This window comes from Lonchura striata, chromosome 18, assembly GCF_046129695.1.
Source record: "Lonchura striata isolate bLonStr1 chromosome 18, bLonStr1.mat, whole genome shotgun sequence".
Classification (NCBI taxonomy): Eukaryota; Metazoa; Chordata; class Aves; order Passeriformes; family Estrildidae; genus Lonchura; species Lonchura striata.
In genome coordinates, this window is record NC_134620.1 from 12,847,460 (window position 1) to 12,864,370 (window position 16,911).

A 16,911-nucleotide genomic window follows, 5' to 3' on the forward strand; every position below is an offset into this window, starting at 1 on the left:
AGGGAGAGACAGCAAAACCTGCTGCTTTTCAGGGATACCTCTTTGCCTCTACTCCAAGCAGAGAGCAGCTCCTGGACAACCCTTCCTGTAGTGGGCTGGAGCAGGGACCGGCAGGGGAGGTGTGGACATTGGTGCCACCACACACTGGCCACCTTTGAGCCCAGGACCAGAGATCAAGGAGATGGAAAAATGATTTTTGACCCTGGTCCCAAACTTGCGGAGGACCAGAGAGCAACTGAGGGCCAGCTGCTCCCTCCACTGACACTCGGGCCAAAAAGGGAGTCTAAGGAAGTTAAGGACAGGCTTTTCCTGCTAATCAAGGCAGGGCAAGTGCTTGGGATACTGGCAGCTCCTTTACCTGCCAGACACAAAAAACTTTGATCTATCTGGAGCTTCCCTGAGGCTCTGGGCTGAGCAGTATCAGGACCTCCCAAGGGTCAAAGGCCTGGAAGATCTCTGTGGAGTCTACCAGCAAAGCCATTTCTGCAGCAGCTCCATCCCCTCTTAGTCCCGCTGTCTCTACCACAGGAAGCCAAAAGCCACCAAGCAGGTGAAAAAAGTGCAAGTGGAGGGGGAAGGGAAGCTCTACTGCCTCTGTTCCATTAGGGGTTAGAGGAACAGTGATGAAATGGAGCAGTGCAGAGCAGAGGCAACACAATTTAACAGCACAGACACTTTTGTAGAGCAATAAAGGAATGAAAATAAAATGAACAGATTAATCTTCCACTGCAGGTCACATTGCTGCCAAGAGACTGGTGCTGACAGCGGCGGTTGGACGAGGAGCAATCTAAACCCGTGCCACGACCGTGCCTCAGCAGGGGCAGGCTTACGTCGGTGATGAGGGACTTCAGGAAGTTGGCCTTGTGCCGCAGCGGGTCGTGCACCAGCCCGTCGCAGAAGGACACGATCCCATGGGGGAAGTTGTGCTGTGCTAACCACGCCACCACCCTCTGCTTCTGCATGTCAGGGCGGCCCGTGACATAGATAATGAGGTAGCCGAGGTCTTGCCAGTGCCTGGAAGGAAAGGCACGAGTCAATGGGCTGCAGAGCAAGGCCGGTGTCAGATCAAGCGCCCCAGGCCCTGCCCTGACCTTACAACGTCCACGGCCCCGGCGCGGACTTTGGGGTCGCTGCCCATGATGGACACGCTGGCTGCGAAGGAGCCGTCGATGCTGAACACCACAAACTCCGTCCCCTTGGGCAGCACCGTGATGTAGCTGTCAGCAAACGTGTGGTCACCCCTGAGGGAAGGGATGCAGGTGTTTAGAGGCATCAAAATATCCAGAAGGCGTCACCAGGACCTGCGGAGCACCACGTGCCCAAAGCAGCTCCCACATCTGACCCAAAGGCTCCATCAGTGATGCCACCCTTGGTTAGAGCAGGAAGAGGCACTGTGTGAGGGTCTCTGTGTTCAAGTGAGGATGGATTAGCACTCCTTGGCAGCAGAGACTCAGAAATTACCCCCAGAAAAACATTGCTGGGTTCACCACCAAGAAAATGCTCCCCTCCTCCTCCTCCCAGAGCCCAACACCACCAGTGGAGCTGAGCTGGAGCCCCTGGGCTGTGAATCATCATGAGTACAAAGTCCTGTCCCTCAAGGACAAGTTTATGATCTTTAAAATATGCTCAGTCGTGCAGTTTTGCAGATGGCCACGAGGCCCTGTGGTGCAGAAGACCTGCTCCTGCAGCGGGAGCTCAATTCCCGTGCTGGTGCTGATGCAGGAGCCAGAATAAAATGTGCATTTTCCTCTTACAGCTGCGGAGTACAAATGGCTTTGCCTCTGTTGCTGGCAAACCAGGCTCTGAACCCACCCAGCAACAGGAGGGACCCATGTTCTACAGCCATCCAATTCCTCCCTGCTCCTCCTGCAAGCCCCAGGCCCCTCACCTGACCACCATCTTGACGGGGTAGACGCCGATGCCCAGGCGCCGCTCCTCGGGGATCACGTAGGAAATCCTGCCACTGCTGTTGCTGATCTCCGTGTCAAAGTACACCCACTCCCCCGATGGCGGCTGGGTCATGATGTGGATGTCCACCTGGGGACAGCGACGCTGCGTCACCCCCAGCGGGACAGGCCGGGCACAGGGACATCCCACCCGAGCCCCTTTGGGTGGCAGCAGGGTTGGTCCTGCTCCCACCCTCTGCACTGCACGGATCTTAGCTGGGCAGCACCCAAACATCAGGGGCTGGAATGAAACCTGCCCTCGGTGGTGACACCTCCATGAAAAATGCTGTTTCCAGTGGGAGGCACCCACAAGGCTGAGCAGGAGAACCAGGCCAAGACGCATGTGCAGCAAACCCCAGCAGGGACCACGGGAGCACTGACCAGCACCACCTCTGTCCCACAGTTGTCACCACATGGTGACAACCCCCCAACACACAGGGTACCTTCTCTCCTGTGAGTGTGACCATGTCCAGTGGACCATACATGAACCTCCCAGTTAAGGTCTGGGGCCCATCCTCGTTAGCAATGGTGTCGTTGATCCTGTGGTTGGCTGTGACGTTCTGCACGAGGCAAGGAGGGAGGAGGAAAAAGAAGAAATAAACAGTTCGCAGCAAAGGATAACCTCACAGGGAAATGCCAAACATAACTGGACAAATTGGAGCATGGGTTTCTCTGTGCCATTCCCCTCCCTCCACTCTACACTCAGCTCTGGGAAAGCATTTGACCTGTGGCAGAGGTGAGGCCCTGTGCCCTGAACTGATGGGTGGATTGGAGTGCTGGAGAGCCAATTTCCATGGCAGGTTGTACGTGCAATCCTGATACTCTCTATTAACTCTCACACTATGGAATTAAGAGGAAATACACACAGCTGCCAGAGAAATCTGCTGATGTTGTTGGAGTTCTAGCACAGAATTGCCCTCTCAGAAACTGGAGACTTTACTGGGAGCAAAGGGCATTTACTGAGCTGAGAACTGGTATTATTGGACTTTGAAAGATGTTCCGTTCTGACTCGTTCCCTGACCCACAGCCAACGTTTCCTGTAAGAGACTCAAGGCTAAGAGGAGACCTTGCTGACACACATCTTCAACATTGCTCTTTTACAGGCACCCAGGTATGATATAACCACTAGAACAGCCCAGCAATGCAACACAAGCCTCTGTCTGTGCCACGCCCTCAGAACAGTCTGTGCAGCCCAGATCAGGGCAGCTTGTGCAGCCCCACGACCCTCCTTACCCGGAGCTTCACGTTCGTCCTCTTGCGGAGCCACTTCTCACGGGGCTTGGAGGGGGTGAAGACAGACACCTCCTTCCCATCCAGCTCCAAAACACTCGAGTTCTCGTGTCTCATCACCTGCAGGAGGACAGATCCCACCAAGGCGTCAGCCCTCTCCTGTTCTGCATCTCCTGAGCCTGCAGGCTGGACAGGACAAGTGGCCTTTTCTGCACGGGCAAAGCCTGTGGCCAGCGCTGACTTAATCCTGGCTGGGATGCAGGCTTTGGGGACTGTCAGGAGGTACAAAACTGACTCAAAGAGAGCAGGATGAGCTCTGCACTAAGATACCTGCCCTTCCTCCAGGGATTCATTAGTCCCTTCCCACGGTCTGCAAGGGAACACGAGCCTCCCCCATCCCGTAACAGATCCAGCACCAGCTGCTCTGACTGGCTGCATGCCGACAGATGCTGTTCCTTCAGCTCTTTTCTAATTCCTCCTGAAATTCCCAACTCTTGTCCCATGGCTTTTGCTCCTCTCACTGATCTGACCCCTGTGGAGGCACACAGGGAGCTGGCTTGGCTGCATGTGAGGCAGAGCCCAGGCTGTCTGTCCATCCTGGCTGACAGAACCCCAGGACTTCGTGCTGGTGGGACATGACTGCCAACCAGCCAGTTCTGTGGGGCAATTCCTGCCTGTCACCAGGGCATGGACAGGGATGGGAGGCAGGGACATGGAGAGAGGAGGGTTAACTCCTACCTAGGTTGCTCTTAACCTCTAGAACTGAAAAGGAAGAATAACACCCAAAGGCTGGGAGACGCCACAAAGACTCACAGCACTGCAGGACTGGGAGGTGACCCTGCACACAGAACTCCAAAATTGCCAGTAGACCTTAGTGACCAAAAAATTAAGAAGCCTCCTAAATGTGGGCTCTTTTACAAGGTCCTGAACATGTTCTCTGAGGTCAGCAGCTCTCCAGCTGAGCTTGGCTGACACGGGCCAGCTCCTTTGCAGAGCTGAAGCTGGTTTTCATCCAGGGAAATGGAAAAAGGACCCCAGGGAGGATGAGCTTGCTGGGGTGGAAGCGCATGGAAATCCAATGTAAACAAAAGAACAAATTTTACTGAAAATTATTCAAATCAGGAATGTATTTTGGATCCTATCTGGGCTTGTTTTAACAAGATTTAATCTTTGGAGACTAAAACTATTCAACAGCTTCTTTTTACATTTCGTCCAGAGATGACTTTCAAAGGCCATTAGAAACAAGTCCTTATTAGGGGAATCAGTTGTGTGGTGCTGGTGAAGGACAGTGAGAAGACAAAAGATGAGAAAAAACCCAGGTCTCAAGGCAAAGAGGCAGGACAGAGACAAGGGGGTGCCAGACTACCCAGGCAGCCACCAGCAGGCTTAGAATGGATGGAGAGGTACCTCCAGCTACCCAAGCCACAAGGCTTGAAACACCACACAGTGCTACAGACCCAGGTTTGGGCTGAAACCTGAATAATTGACTGTTTCCCAAGTGGAACATTTTGTGTATGAGACTGTCATGACTGTTTTCCCTTGTGCACAGTGAGAGTTCTCTCTTCTTTCCTGCCCTGTTAGGCTGGGCTGGATGTGGGACCATCCAGGCAGGAGTGTGCAGGCACAGCCTGGGGACAGAAGGGTCTCACTGGATTATCAGCACTGCTCAGCTGCCACCGCTGCTGTTTATGGTTCTCACACTATTTGGAAGATAATACTGAAAGGAAGGTTGCCAACAGAATCATAAATAACTGAGAGCTGCAGCAGAGGAGGCTGGAGGAGAACAGGGAGGATTTAAAAGCTGAGGTAACACAAAGCAAACCCGGCACCAAAGTGGGCAACACAAACCACAGAGTTGCTCTGAGTTTTGTTTTTTCCGGCTCCATGGTCTAAGTGGCATGCTCTAGGGAGTTTATATTTTTTAAGGCTAATAACTACTCCTCATCCCCAAGGAACTGAAGGGAAAGTATTTCTTTTAGGGGAAAACACATTTTAGACAGTAAATTTGAATTTTAGGCCAAATATAGGTTGATAAAATCGGAGATGTCAGACTCCAGACACCAGCAATCCCCATTCTCCTGGCCCTAGAACTGCTTTGTGCTGCAGGAATGAAGACTAAATCCCAGTGAGCTCCTAGAGGAGACAACAATAACTTAGGCAAAATGGAGAACTGCATTCTGCCTATCAATTCATGTTGAATTCATATAAAACTTCCCCTTTGGTTTTATTGTATCTGGTGCTGGTTTTATTTGTCCTTTGAGAAGTTTCAGTTTCAGACTGGAGATCTGACCTGGCACACAGATCAGTTCAAGAAACAAGTGCCACTGACCTTTGCCACTATGGATGTGATAGGAAACTGCTCTGTCCATGGATCCCCAGTGAGCCCACCTGAAACCTGCTCTGATGATAAACCCAGCCCCAAACCAAACAGATGTGACAGCACGTCCATGAAATCTGTATGTGTGCAGCTCCAACACCACAGGTGAGGGAAAAAAAGATGGGAAGAAAACAGATCTGCAGAGGCAAAGTGTTATTTTTTCACCTCTGTACATCAACAAGTCTCATGGAAGGTGCACTGGAAAAAACAAAGAGCCTTAAGCATTTTTCAGCCCGAGGCAGATGAGGGACAGGGGATGACTGTACCTGTCTGAGCAGGAAGGAGACAACGTCCGTGGACTCCCAGTAGCTGGCGTGGAAGAGGTGAGGCAGAGCCACGGTCGGGAAAGCCGTGAGGGCGTCGGGGCAGTACAGGGCGTAGTCGATCCGTTTGGTTCCCCACCACTTGGCAGCAACTACAGGAGCAAAACACTCTTTCAGACAAAGGGGGTTCACAGAAGGGATTTCAGGGCTCTGGCTCCTTGCTCCAGGTATGCCAGGAGGCTGCTCCCACTGCTCTGGGGGACAAGCGACCCAGGGCTTGGTGTTTGCTCGCACCAAGGGAGGAGCACACGGCCACCAGCAGTGAGCTCTCCCCTCTTTAAGCAAAGAGGAAGGCACTGCAGGTCAATTGGCTGTTAGTCCAGACCCCAGGGAAGGGGCTCAAGGCTCCTGTGCAACGAGCCAAAACATAAAGACAGCGACACATCTCCCTGGAGCTGTGGGAGGAAGGATGGGCGGGTGTGCTCTGCCCGTCTCCAGCCCTGCTTCCAACTCCTTTAGCTTTACCAGGGAATTGCATCCAGGTATTGGCCACGCTAAAGAGGACTGAATACTGGGAATCCACAGGATGCTACAAGGCACCACAAGGCAGGGAATATGGCACGTGCTGACGGGACTGGTAGTCCCCAACAAATTCTTATTGCCCTCCTGGGTGACTGGGATGTGCAGCCCGGCCTTCCCAGGGGCACAGCCTCTGGTGGACAACAAGAAAGTACCTGGGAGTATTGGGACTTCATTGCATGGGAGATTGAAAAATACACTGGGATTTAGTGGGGGACAAGGATATAAACAAAACAGACAAGTTTCTCCCCTGGGGAGCCAACAGCTCGCAGGCAGGAGTCTGACAGCCACCCTTCACCCTGGACACCCCACACGCATCCTGCCCCAATCCCTGGAAATTAGCATTCTCAGTCCAAAACCTCAGAACCCAAAGCCATGGGCTGCTTTCCAGCAGCAAGGAGTCCTCAATGCCTGTGCACTCCAGCCCAGAAAAGCAGCCAAGGAAAGAAAAGATGGAGATCAAGAGAGCAGCAGAAGAATTTTGTTTGTGTTTGCATGCAGGATGCAAGCTGGGGCTTTGACAAGGGCTTCCTCAAGCTTGGTTTGTCTCTGTGACAATGTTCCCTTTTTAAGGACTTCCAGGAAAGCTGCCAGGTTTAAGGTACGATCCAACACACCCCTCTGCAAAGGGAAATCTGGCTGATGATGAGCAGTGATGCTGAACTGAAAAGATGGATCCACCAGCTCCTTCCAGAGACCTGCACAGAGCTCCCAGCACAGCAAATGCAGAGGGACGTGGATTCAGCACATCCCCACAGCCCAGCCCTGGCTGTGCCAGGTGCCAGGCCACCCTCACCCTGATAGTCCCCACTTTTCTGAAGAGCCGTGGGAGGGAGGAGCAAGGTTTGACAGAGCAGTGTGGCTTTTCCAGAGCTCACAGGCACCTCCTCGCAGCCACTTCTGATTCCCTGCCTTCCAAACTGACAGCTCCTGGTCATGTCCCAACTTTCATTTCTCATGCAAGTCCCCAGCCTGGGTAATTTCAGATTCTTTACAGGAAGCAGACAGGACTGACTCTTCCATGCTCAAAAGACAGCGATGGAGGCAGAAGCGTTGTCCCCTCAGCTGTGCCCAGAAGAATTCCTGCTCCTGCCAAGTTGTTAGCAGTGTTATGATGGATCTTCAGGGCCAAGTGACAGAAATGCTTGTTAAGATGTAATCAGAAACCGCAAGTGCCTCAGTGAAGCGCAGAGATTTGTTGTGAATTCTGTGAGTACCAAATGAGAGAGGAGGCACCCAGGAGTGGATCTCTCCAGAATACCTGTCTCAATGTCCAGGTCTGGAATCCGAAGAGCACAGCCTGCAGCCCGGCTCCGTGGCCCTTTGAGCTTCCTTCCCTTGGCAGGGATTTTGTGTTTATGCTGCCTACGCCTCCTGAACGAGGTTTGGGTAGGGGATTTGTGAGGGAGGGCAAGTTGGGACAGAAGGCTAAACCCCCTACAATGATTAAGGTGTTGTTTGGTTTCTAAAAGGGAAAAATAAAATAGAAAAAAAAAAAAAAAAAAAGTAAAAGCAGAAATCACTTATTATTATGGCACACACCGATGTCATCCTCCACAAACTCACAGTACCAGGGGAGCTGCACCCCTAGGGAGGCTCCTGGGAGGGAGCTGTGGTTTTTCAGTGCCCCTCCGACCTTCCTCCAGCCCTCCCTGGGATAAGCAGGGATCACATCCAGCCCTCAGTGCCACGGCTCCATGGTACCACCACACCAGCGAGGCTGAGAGCAAGAGCAGCCAAGGCAGAGCCAGAGCTCGGGGGACACTCGGAGTCGAGGGAAGACTCTTCCTCCCTGATGTCAGGAACGGGCTTTGATGGCTGTGTGGAGGAATAAATTACACAAAGCAGAAGCTGCACAAGGAGGGAGAGCATGGGGAAAGCAGAGGTGAGTGTTGTGTGACCCAGCCCTGCTGCAGCTCAGGACAACATCTCTCTGGGACACGCCGGCCTCGGGGCATCACCCCAACAAAAAACACCTCCCCATGAACCACCATTGTGTGCCAGCCCAGCCCAGCAGCTCCCCGTGGCTGGGAAAGCAGCACAAAACAAACACCTTCTCCCCCAGGAGCTGCTTCCCAAGCAGATTCCTACCTAGCAGTGCTTGGCAGGATGTCAGGACAAGTAAAAGGAGGCACACGGGGAGCGCGGTGTCGGCTCTTGGACACGCTTTGAGCAGGAAAACCTCGTTTGTCAGAGAAGGACTTTTAGTTCTGAGTGTTGCCTCAAACAGGGCAGGAGGTTCCAGCAGCCCCTGAGCAGCGCCCACAGACCTTCAACAACTCCTACCTGCCTCCGGGAGCATTATTAACCTTAGCAATTAATGATGGAGTGAGTAATTCACAGTCCGTGCCAGGAATGCATCTCTACGTTTTTGATACCTTCTGGGAATAGAGTTTGGGCTGAAAATTTCCTCATATGTTTTTTTTTTTAGGTTTTGTTTTGCTTTTTTTTGTGGTTTTTGGGGGTTTTTTTGAGTATTCAGCCCTTTTTTGGTCTGAGTTACCAGAGGTCCATGAGGACACAATGTTCATTTCATACCTGAGCTGAAACAAAGAAAGAGCTGAGCCATTGATAAAGTCTGTTCTTCTCCACTTAACAAAGTCTGTTCTTCACTGTATTAGTTAGGAAGTTACACAGGTCTTGGGAAAAATAATAAATAAAAAATGCCTTTTACTCCTCATTCAGCTCTGGGAAATGGGTCATAACTGACTGGGAGCTGCCCTGCGGGCTGCAGAAGAGCTGAATTTCTAATGCAAAGTAATAAATGTTCTGTTCTGAACCAACCTGTCCTTGCCTTTCAGCGTTACAGAGGGGCTTACTCATCCCTGTTTTTGTGGGCCACATTTGAGGGATCTGCATCAAGCCACATCCTGCATCACCCATCTGGTCTCAAGTGCTGATCCCGACCAGTTCTGCACGACTTACCAACTTACCGTGGCAGCACAGAAACATCCCTGTGGATTAACCCTCGCCACACACAGCAGCCAAAAGGTGCTCAGAGTCACAACCATCACCTTCTCTTTAACAATTCATCACCAGCAAGGTCCAACACGCATAAAAACACAGCCGTGGTCCCTGCGTGGCCACCAAGCACATCACCTGTTCTTGCAGGGGACGTGGTACCACAGGCACTGACTGGGGCAGAACCAGAATAATTCCAAGCTTTTGGTAATGGGTGGGAGGCACCCCCCGGACAGACGGACGGACAGAAGCTGCTCGGCCCGGAGCGTGCTCTGAGAGCAGAGCCTCGGAGGGGTGCAACACTTACTGTTGGCTATGTTGGAAGCAGTGTAACTGTCTGCCATTCCTGAGACCTGGCTGGCAATGCTGATCTCACTGGCTCTCCGGAAGCCCCTGAACTGAGGGGCTGAAATGGGGGTGGACAGGGACGCGTTTTCCATGAAGACGGCACCATGAGACTGAACAACATCTGCTACAAAGTTGAAACAGGGAAATCAAAATATTAGACCAACAGACAGAGGCTGGGCAAGATGAACTTGGGGGGGGGGGAGGAAGAAGGCAAACAAAGCTGGTGGGTGCAAAAACCTTTCAGAGCTGATTGGAATGGAACAGAAACACCTCACATTTCATTGGAGCTCTGGTTAGAAAAGAAAGCAAATAGCACAGCACGCAGAGACATGTGGCTGGAGGAGCAGTCTTTGATTGGGAGAAGCAAAGTAAGTAGCTCAAAAATCAGATCCAAAGAAAAACCCAGGCAGACTTGTTCAAGCAGCAATAACAAGCATGTGTCATACATACAGATGTGAATATACACAATTTTATACATTCACATCGAGACAAGATAACCAAGGTAAGGAAAACAAAAAAAAAACAACCTTAGAAAGAAGTATTTGTTTTCTTGAGATATTTAAATTTAAATGAATGTCTCCAAGATGGAAGTGTTATTAAAAAGCAAAAATCAAGAAAACATCTTCATGCCTGGCAGAGACTAAATTTGGACTTGTATTTTACTGCTGAAGGACACAGCCAACATTCATTAATCTGGAGAAAGGGCTGCTGAAGGGAGTTTGGTGCTGGGCACTTGCATCTCCCATCAGAGTCAGCAGATCAGGGAGTACTCAGGCTCTAGGAAAACAGAGCTTTTTTGGTACAACACGCAGGTCTGGATTCTTAAAACCCAACCTGAGGTTTACCAAGTTAGGCCGAACCCCTCAGTACATAAATACAGAAAAGAGGGTTTAAAATCATGCTCACATGGACCTTACATATGGATGGGAGGGAAAAGGACCTCAGACACTCAGGAGGGGCAAAACGAGAGATGCTGAAAGTCACACTAAGATCTCTGCATTCCAGTTTTGTCTCTGAACAGTGCTAAGAGCACCCACCCTTCAGTGGGTGCTGTGAGGCCGAATTAAGTGGGATATCCCAAGCTCCTGCAGGGCAGAGGTTTGTAATGCCAGCACCAGGTGCCCACAGCAGGCAGCACCAGCGTGGCAGTAACATGCAAAAGCAAAGCGATTCATTGTGGTTTTATGGTTGCCCATCTCTGCTGCACTTGAGGAGCAGCACCTGAATTTATTCCCAGGTATCAGGCAGGAGATATCACAAGGAATGTGAGCACATTTCTGCCATACATCAACACTCTCCACCTATTCCAGCCTTTTTAATTATCCCCGGATTTAACCCCGGCACATGGCTGACACAGGGCGTTGTTTTAGCAACTGGATTATTTTAATATCAGTCTTTTTTTTTTGCTTGGGGCTACTGATTTTCTCCCTCCAATCCCTCAGTTCGCAGCAGCAGCGTCTGTGCCCACACAAATCCTGCTGCAGCCGAGGGAGAGGGAACGTATGAAGCAGAAAATGTGTGGCTAAGTGTCAGTAAAAGAGTTCTGTTCTCTGCAGGGAAAATCAGGCCACAAGCTGCTCTGTGTAAAAGCCTTGTGGACTGTGAGAGCTGAGCCTTAGCGGGAGCCTGGCCTGATGATGAGCTGCACACACAGCCCACGGTGTGCCTGAAAGGCCCTTAGCAGCATCACTTTCTCAGCACTCTCCCCCTCGAATTTCCACCTTGCCTCGAGCTGCTGTGACCAGGATCCACAACCCAGCCAGTCCCACCAGGCCAGTGCTGTTTTCTGACTGTACAAAACACCAGCATGAGCAAGAGGAGGCAATCCAAGTGGAAAACAGGAACCCCACAAAGGTCTCAAGGGTAAAGGGTCTCATTCCCCTTGCTGGGGCACCTGGAAGAACCCTCTCTTCTCTGATCACCCCTCCCTCTCCACTCTCTTGCCTATGTCCTGCTCTCGTGTCACCAAATGGGAGCCCCAACACAGGTGATGATCATCACCTTCCCTGGATCTCCTCAGATGTGAGGAGAGGTTTGGCTTTGTCTGTGTCAGGAAAAATGCCAGATTCAGGTTTGACCACCAAAGAAACCTGAACTTCTTCCTTTGCTTTAACCTAAAGCACCTGTGGCTTGAATTAAGAAGACAGTTCAGGAGTGCTACAGAGAAAAGGCTGGGCCCGAAGTGACCTGCCTGGGGTGGTCACAGCTTTGACTCCATTAATTTTCTTCACTTAGCTCTGCCTGAACTTCAACTCCTTACTGAGAACCCAGAAAGTGAATAAAGGAAGAAACAGTGAGATTTTGGGCCTGTTGGTTTTTTTTTAGCCAATCTCGTTTTCCTGGGCTGACCAGGGATTTTGGAATATAATGAGTTTGCAGCAAAAGCACCCAACCTCAGCAGCCCTTCCAGCCCCATCCTGGTGTCACCAGAGGAACAATTCCCATTCCTGTTAAAGCCTGAGATGTTTCAGCATTGCTGAACCCTTCAGTTCAGGAGGCAGCTCTGAGGGGACAAGGAGTCAGCTCTGAGGGGACAAGGTGCCACCTGACAGTGCTCCCCTGTTCCTGCCCACTCAGGGTGCTCTTGTGCTTCTCCCTTTCCCCAAGCTACACACCCTCTGTCCCTGAGAAAGGGCAGTTTCTGAGAAAAACAAAGGCCAGGAAAAGGCAGGGTGGGAAATGTGGAGAAAAACCTGTTTTATGCATTACAACCTACTCAGAAAAGCTTCCTCCACACCAAAGCTGCAGTGACAGCAACTTCCAAAGAAAATCCAGAGACCTGACTCGCAGAAAAAACCCACAAAGCTAACAGCACATTTCCTGAATTTGTGTATTCTCTGCATCATGTCTCTTTTGCAGGAATTTTGAAACCACGGGGGCTTTCTTGGGGAGGGTGGTGAGCAGGGTGGGATGGCACAGATCTGCCATGCTGGCACAGGCAGACCCCAGCACCTGCAGCCAGGTGTTCCCAACAGGAGCCATGGGAAGCCTCCTGCACCCCAGGGTGCATCCCCAGCCACAGCTCAGCCACGGGGAGGCTTTCCAGGCAAGCCCAGAGGGAAGCCAGGAGGTCCAGCAGCAGCAAGACCTTTATCAAGATGAGCTGTTCCTCTGTCCCTTGGTGAGGACAGAGGTGCCCTTGTCTACTGCACTTTGTCCTGTGACTCAGGGCTGCCTCAGGGCCACTGGAGCAGAGCGAGGAAGAGGAGCCTGGCTGGAGCAGTGCCCTGAGCACCCTCCCAGCAGAGCACCTGCTGCTGCTGGAACCACATGGCACAACCATGCCATGGCCCAAGGTTTAATTGCACTTCCAGGGGAGTGGAAATGGGAAGCCAAATCACTTTTTTTGTTTTGGCCTACCTACAAATCTTTAATACTCATTTTGGTGCTGTGCTCTTTCACTTTTGGACTCATTTATCAATGTTCTTATAAAGGAAGAGCCCTGAGCCATCCTCTCAATAAGTCCTTGGGGTACCTGAAAGACAGAATATGGTATGTGCTATTTGGAGACTGAGCTATTGCACTGAAGCAGGAAATACTGAAAGCCATCCAAAAATATGCACAGGTCAATAAAAAAAAAAAAATTTAAAACCACAGAAAAGCCAGGCAGGTGCTCAGCATAGGCCAGGCCCTGCTCACACTGGAGTCACTGGTCAGTGCTGGGCACTCTACAATCACTACCTTGAGATCAACAGCAACAGATTTCTGCTGTCCACAAGTTTTGGTGATTTTGGAAATCTCCTGCAGTCCAGTGGCTGAACTGGGATTCAGCACTTGCCACACTCACATCAAGAACTGCTTGGACACATTGTGCTCTTGACTCACAATGTAAAAAGCAGAGAATCACATAATCCTGCAATGGTTTGGGTTGGAAGGGACCTTAAAGACCATCTAATTCCAATCCCCTGCCACGGGCAAGGGACAAGCTCTGTCCTGACCACAGGCAGTATCAGCTCACAGTGAAATGGCATTTCACCAGGGACCTCCCAGGTGATTAATTAACAGCACCAGATCCTTCCCCTCTGCTTTACCACAGACCCTCACAGCACAGGCAACATGGCAACTGCACACCTGAAAATCCTCTGCACCTCCAGGAGACACAGGAAAACTCGGCGATGTTGCCATCCTGTATGACCACATAAGAGCCCAAACTGCTCAGGGACAGTGAGGGTCAGCTTGTTAAAGGCAAGCAGGACAGCAGAACCCAGCTCTCAATGCAAAACACCGAGAAAGGAACGAGAACGGGCAAGTGAGACACGCGGGGAAGAAAAAAAAACCAGAACAAAGGCAAATCTCATCAAAATTGCAGATGTAGCACCAGCCACGATCAGAATAAATGAGGCCATGCAGCACTGATGATGGAAAATAAGGCAAAACAAATGCATCAAACTTTGCTTTTAAGGCGGGAGACAAGAAATTAATTTAAATAACCAACACGCAGAGCCACCCTGGGGTCGGAAAGCCTCAGTGCTGTGCTCAGAGTGTCCAAGCAGGAAATACTCAAAGGGACAAAATCTGGTGTGACATGGACATCAATTGGACTTCTGGGCACGGTGATTCGTGGCTGCTGGGAGCTGCACACTGCAGGACACCCTTTCCAAGGGACGCTGCCCTCGGTGAGCACCACACGAGCAGGGCCAGCAGGGATTGTCTCTGCCAAAGGCTCTTTCCAGCAGCACAGAGCAAACCAGTTTGTGCGTGGCAGCAGCTCCCCTCCAGCATCTACAGCAGAACGGGACAGAGTTGATAACCCCAAGCACTTTTCCCACAGCAGCTCTCCCAGTGTGATCCCCAGTGGTGATTTTGTGTGGCACAGCACAGAGATTTCAACTCCAGGAGGCAACAGTGTGATCTCCAAAAAAGGACCCCAAGAACCCAACACCACAGACAATACAAAAGTGTAGATTACACACACTCAGCACAACCAGCACTTTTATTGGAAACATCTTGCCAATTCAGTACGGGAACGGGGATACTTGTTTCCATGAAGCTGTCCTGGTGCTGGAGAGCACCCAGAGGGCTACTTTCCATCAGGAGGATGGGATTGTTCTGGATTGTCTCAACTAGAAGCAGATGGGGAAAAAAAAAACATAACAGAAGGACAAAGAACAACAGACATGCGGCCACAAAGTGTTAAACATACAAACAGTTACACCCCAGCACTTAATTATGAGTCTTCAATGAACAGACAACCTTCAAATAGAGTAAAAGAAACAAAACGGGTGATTTCCAAACAGACCAACATCAGAGATTAACTGGGAGCAGAGGAGAACACAATGATGGCATTTCAACAACAAAAGGAAGGCATCTTCACCCCCTTCTGAGCCAAATCCATAAATACACAGCAGATCCAGAGAAATCTTTTTTACTGTGAGTGGAAAAAATATGCTGTAAGGGAAGAATCAGACTCACAGCCTACACAGTGCAAAGCACAGGAGTAAGCAGGGATGTGAGTTTGATTTTGCTCTGCAAGTTCATTGAAATGAAACAGGGACCAGCATTTAGTACAGATGGGAAAATGGGGGGAAAAGCCAGCCTGAGAGGCTTTTTGAATGGTGGACTCCCAAAAAAGCTACCTGCATGAAGAGATGTGCACAAGCAGTGTTACACAAGGTTTTGTACAGAACCGGTTATAACTGAGCACCTGAATTTTACGTGATCAGCAAAACATACAGCTTAATTATAGCAGCAATTAACTTTTCTGGAGTGCCCTCCAGTGAACACTAACTTTAGGAGCAGCTTGGTGAATCATGGTTAGTCCTTCTGGGTAATGTGCCCATCACAATGTGGACTCCTAATGGAAAGGAATAGCCTGTTACTTTCTGATAAGCAAATGAAGAGGCTTTGTCTTACAGGAAAAGGAGAATTTAAAGCTGGTTTTTGTCAGTTTTATTCATCCAGGCAGAGCAGTATCTCTTAAAATAACAAGGCTCAGACCTAGAGGTTTTGCAATTTTTGCAATCACTCTGCTCTTCTCATAGGAGAGCTAATTGCTGTTCAAGTTCACTGCATAGCAAGTGTCTCTCCAAACACAGCCAACTCAGAGGTCCAGGGGGGCTCTAATATTCCTGCTGCTGTCCACAGTGATAACCAGAACAGAGGTTTAGTGTCAATGAGGCCTCTACCTCTGACTTCAGTGACAACAGAGGCTCTGGGATGTATTTAAGAGAAAGAAGGTAAGAGGCTTAGCTGCTTTTTTTTTTTTTTTTGTAAAAAGCCCCTTGCAGCTGATACCTAGAATACACCCAAAAAGCAAATTGCTCTTCAAGTTGCTATAGATTCCCTGAGCTGTTGTAACTGGCCTGGGTACAAATGCAGTTGTGGGTGGATCCATTTTTAAAAAGTGTTGCAGCAAGATCTTGGCTAAATTTGACAAGTGAGTGGGGCCTGCAGAAAGCATTTTATTCACTTCATTAAACATGGGTTTAGTTTGTGCCCATCTAACAAATCAGGCCTCTAGACTGAGCAATTACAATACTTGAAGACACTGATACATATAGAAGGCCACTTCTTTGGATTTTCAACTTTAAAATGATGCAGAGGGTCACCAGAATTATCAGCTCTAGTTACACTGTCTTCTTCATTTAGTCCTGCATGATTCAAATATCAAACAAATGGGATGCAAACAAGTAAATCATCTCATCATCTCGCTGTAGGCTCTGCTCCCTCCAGTCTTCTCTGGCCCTCCAAGTCCTAAATTCTGCCAACTCAGTTGTGTTTCATTCACTCTCAATCACAAGCACCAGGCTGGGTGTAAAACAGAAGCCTTTACAGAGAGGTCACCACCTCATGGCCCTCAGCAGCTGGAGGCCCTTGTGTGCCAAACAGAGGGCACATAGAACACAAGGCACTGATTTCACTGGAAGAAAATTCCTTTTCTGATAAATCAGGAACAAGCTAATGCTACAGGGCCAGTTCTCCTTCTCACCATTGCCACCTGTGTTGATAACTGTGGCTGGAAGCCTTTAAGAGCTAACGTGGCTCCAGAGGGACTCACCCAAAACAGCAGAGTTGCCATCGCCCAGCGGGAACCTCTGGTACCGGGGAATATTGAAGGGGGGCAAAAGGTAAAACTTCCTCTCCAAAAGAGGCTCGAGACGTGAAGCAGATGGGTCTGCAGGGTGGAACAGGTTATAGACCTGCTGACAAGCTGGTCTGAGCTGATAGACTAAAAAGACAAAAGAAAAAAAAAATCCCTCAAGTATCA

At 50.1% G+C, this 16,911-nt stretch overlaps 1 protein-coding gene across 5 annotated transcripts in view; it reads right to left on the bottom strand.

The window, feature by feature from the left end:
• PITPNM2 (phosphatidylinositol transfer protein membrane associated 2) overlaps positions 1-16,911 on the bottom strand; it is a 125,191-nt gene that overhangs the window by 4,931 nt on the left and 103,349 nt on the right. For 2 of the 5 annotated variants that reach the window (XM_021532739.2, XM_021532742.3), the window contains 9 exons: positions 16,702-16,872; positions 14,618-14,767; positions 9,664-9,828; positions 5,820-5,968; positions 3,180-3,296; positions 2,390-2,506; positions 1,889-2,037; positions 1,092-1,241; positions 831-1,014 (listed from right to left, as the gene is read on the bottom strand). In XM_021532739.2, the coding sequence (XP_021388414.1) occupies positions 831-1,014; positions 1,092-1,241; positions 1,889-2,037; positions 2,390-2,506; positions 3,180-3,296; positions 5,820-5,968; positions 9,664-9,828; positions 14,618-14,767; positions 16,702-16,872 (1,352 nt within the window). Of the gene's footprint in view, positions 1-830; positions 1,015-1,091; positions 1,242-1,888; positions 2,038-2,389; positions 2,507-3,179; positions 3,297-5,819; positions 5,969-7,656; positions 7,861-9,663; positions 9,829-14,617; positions 14,768-16,701; positions 16,873-16,911 lie in introns of all 5 variants that reach the window. The other 3 variants (XM_077787259.1, XM_021532743.3, XM_021532744.3) reach the window with 3 other exon arrangements.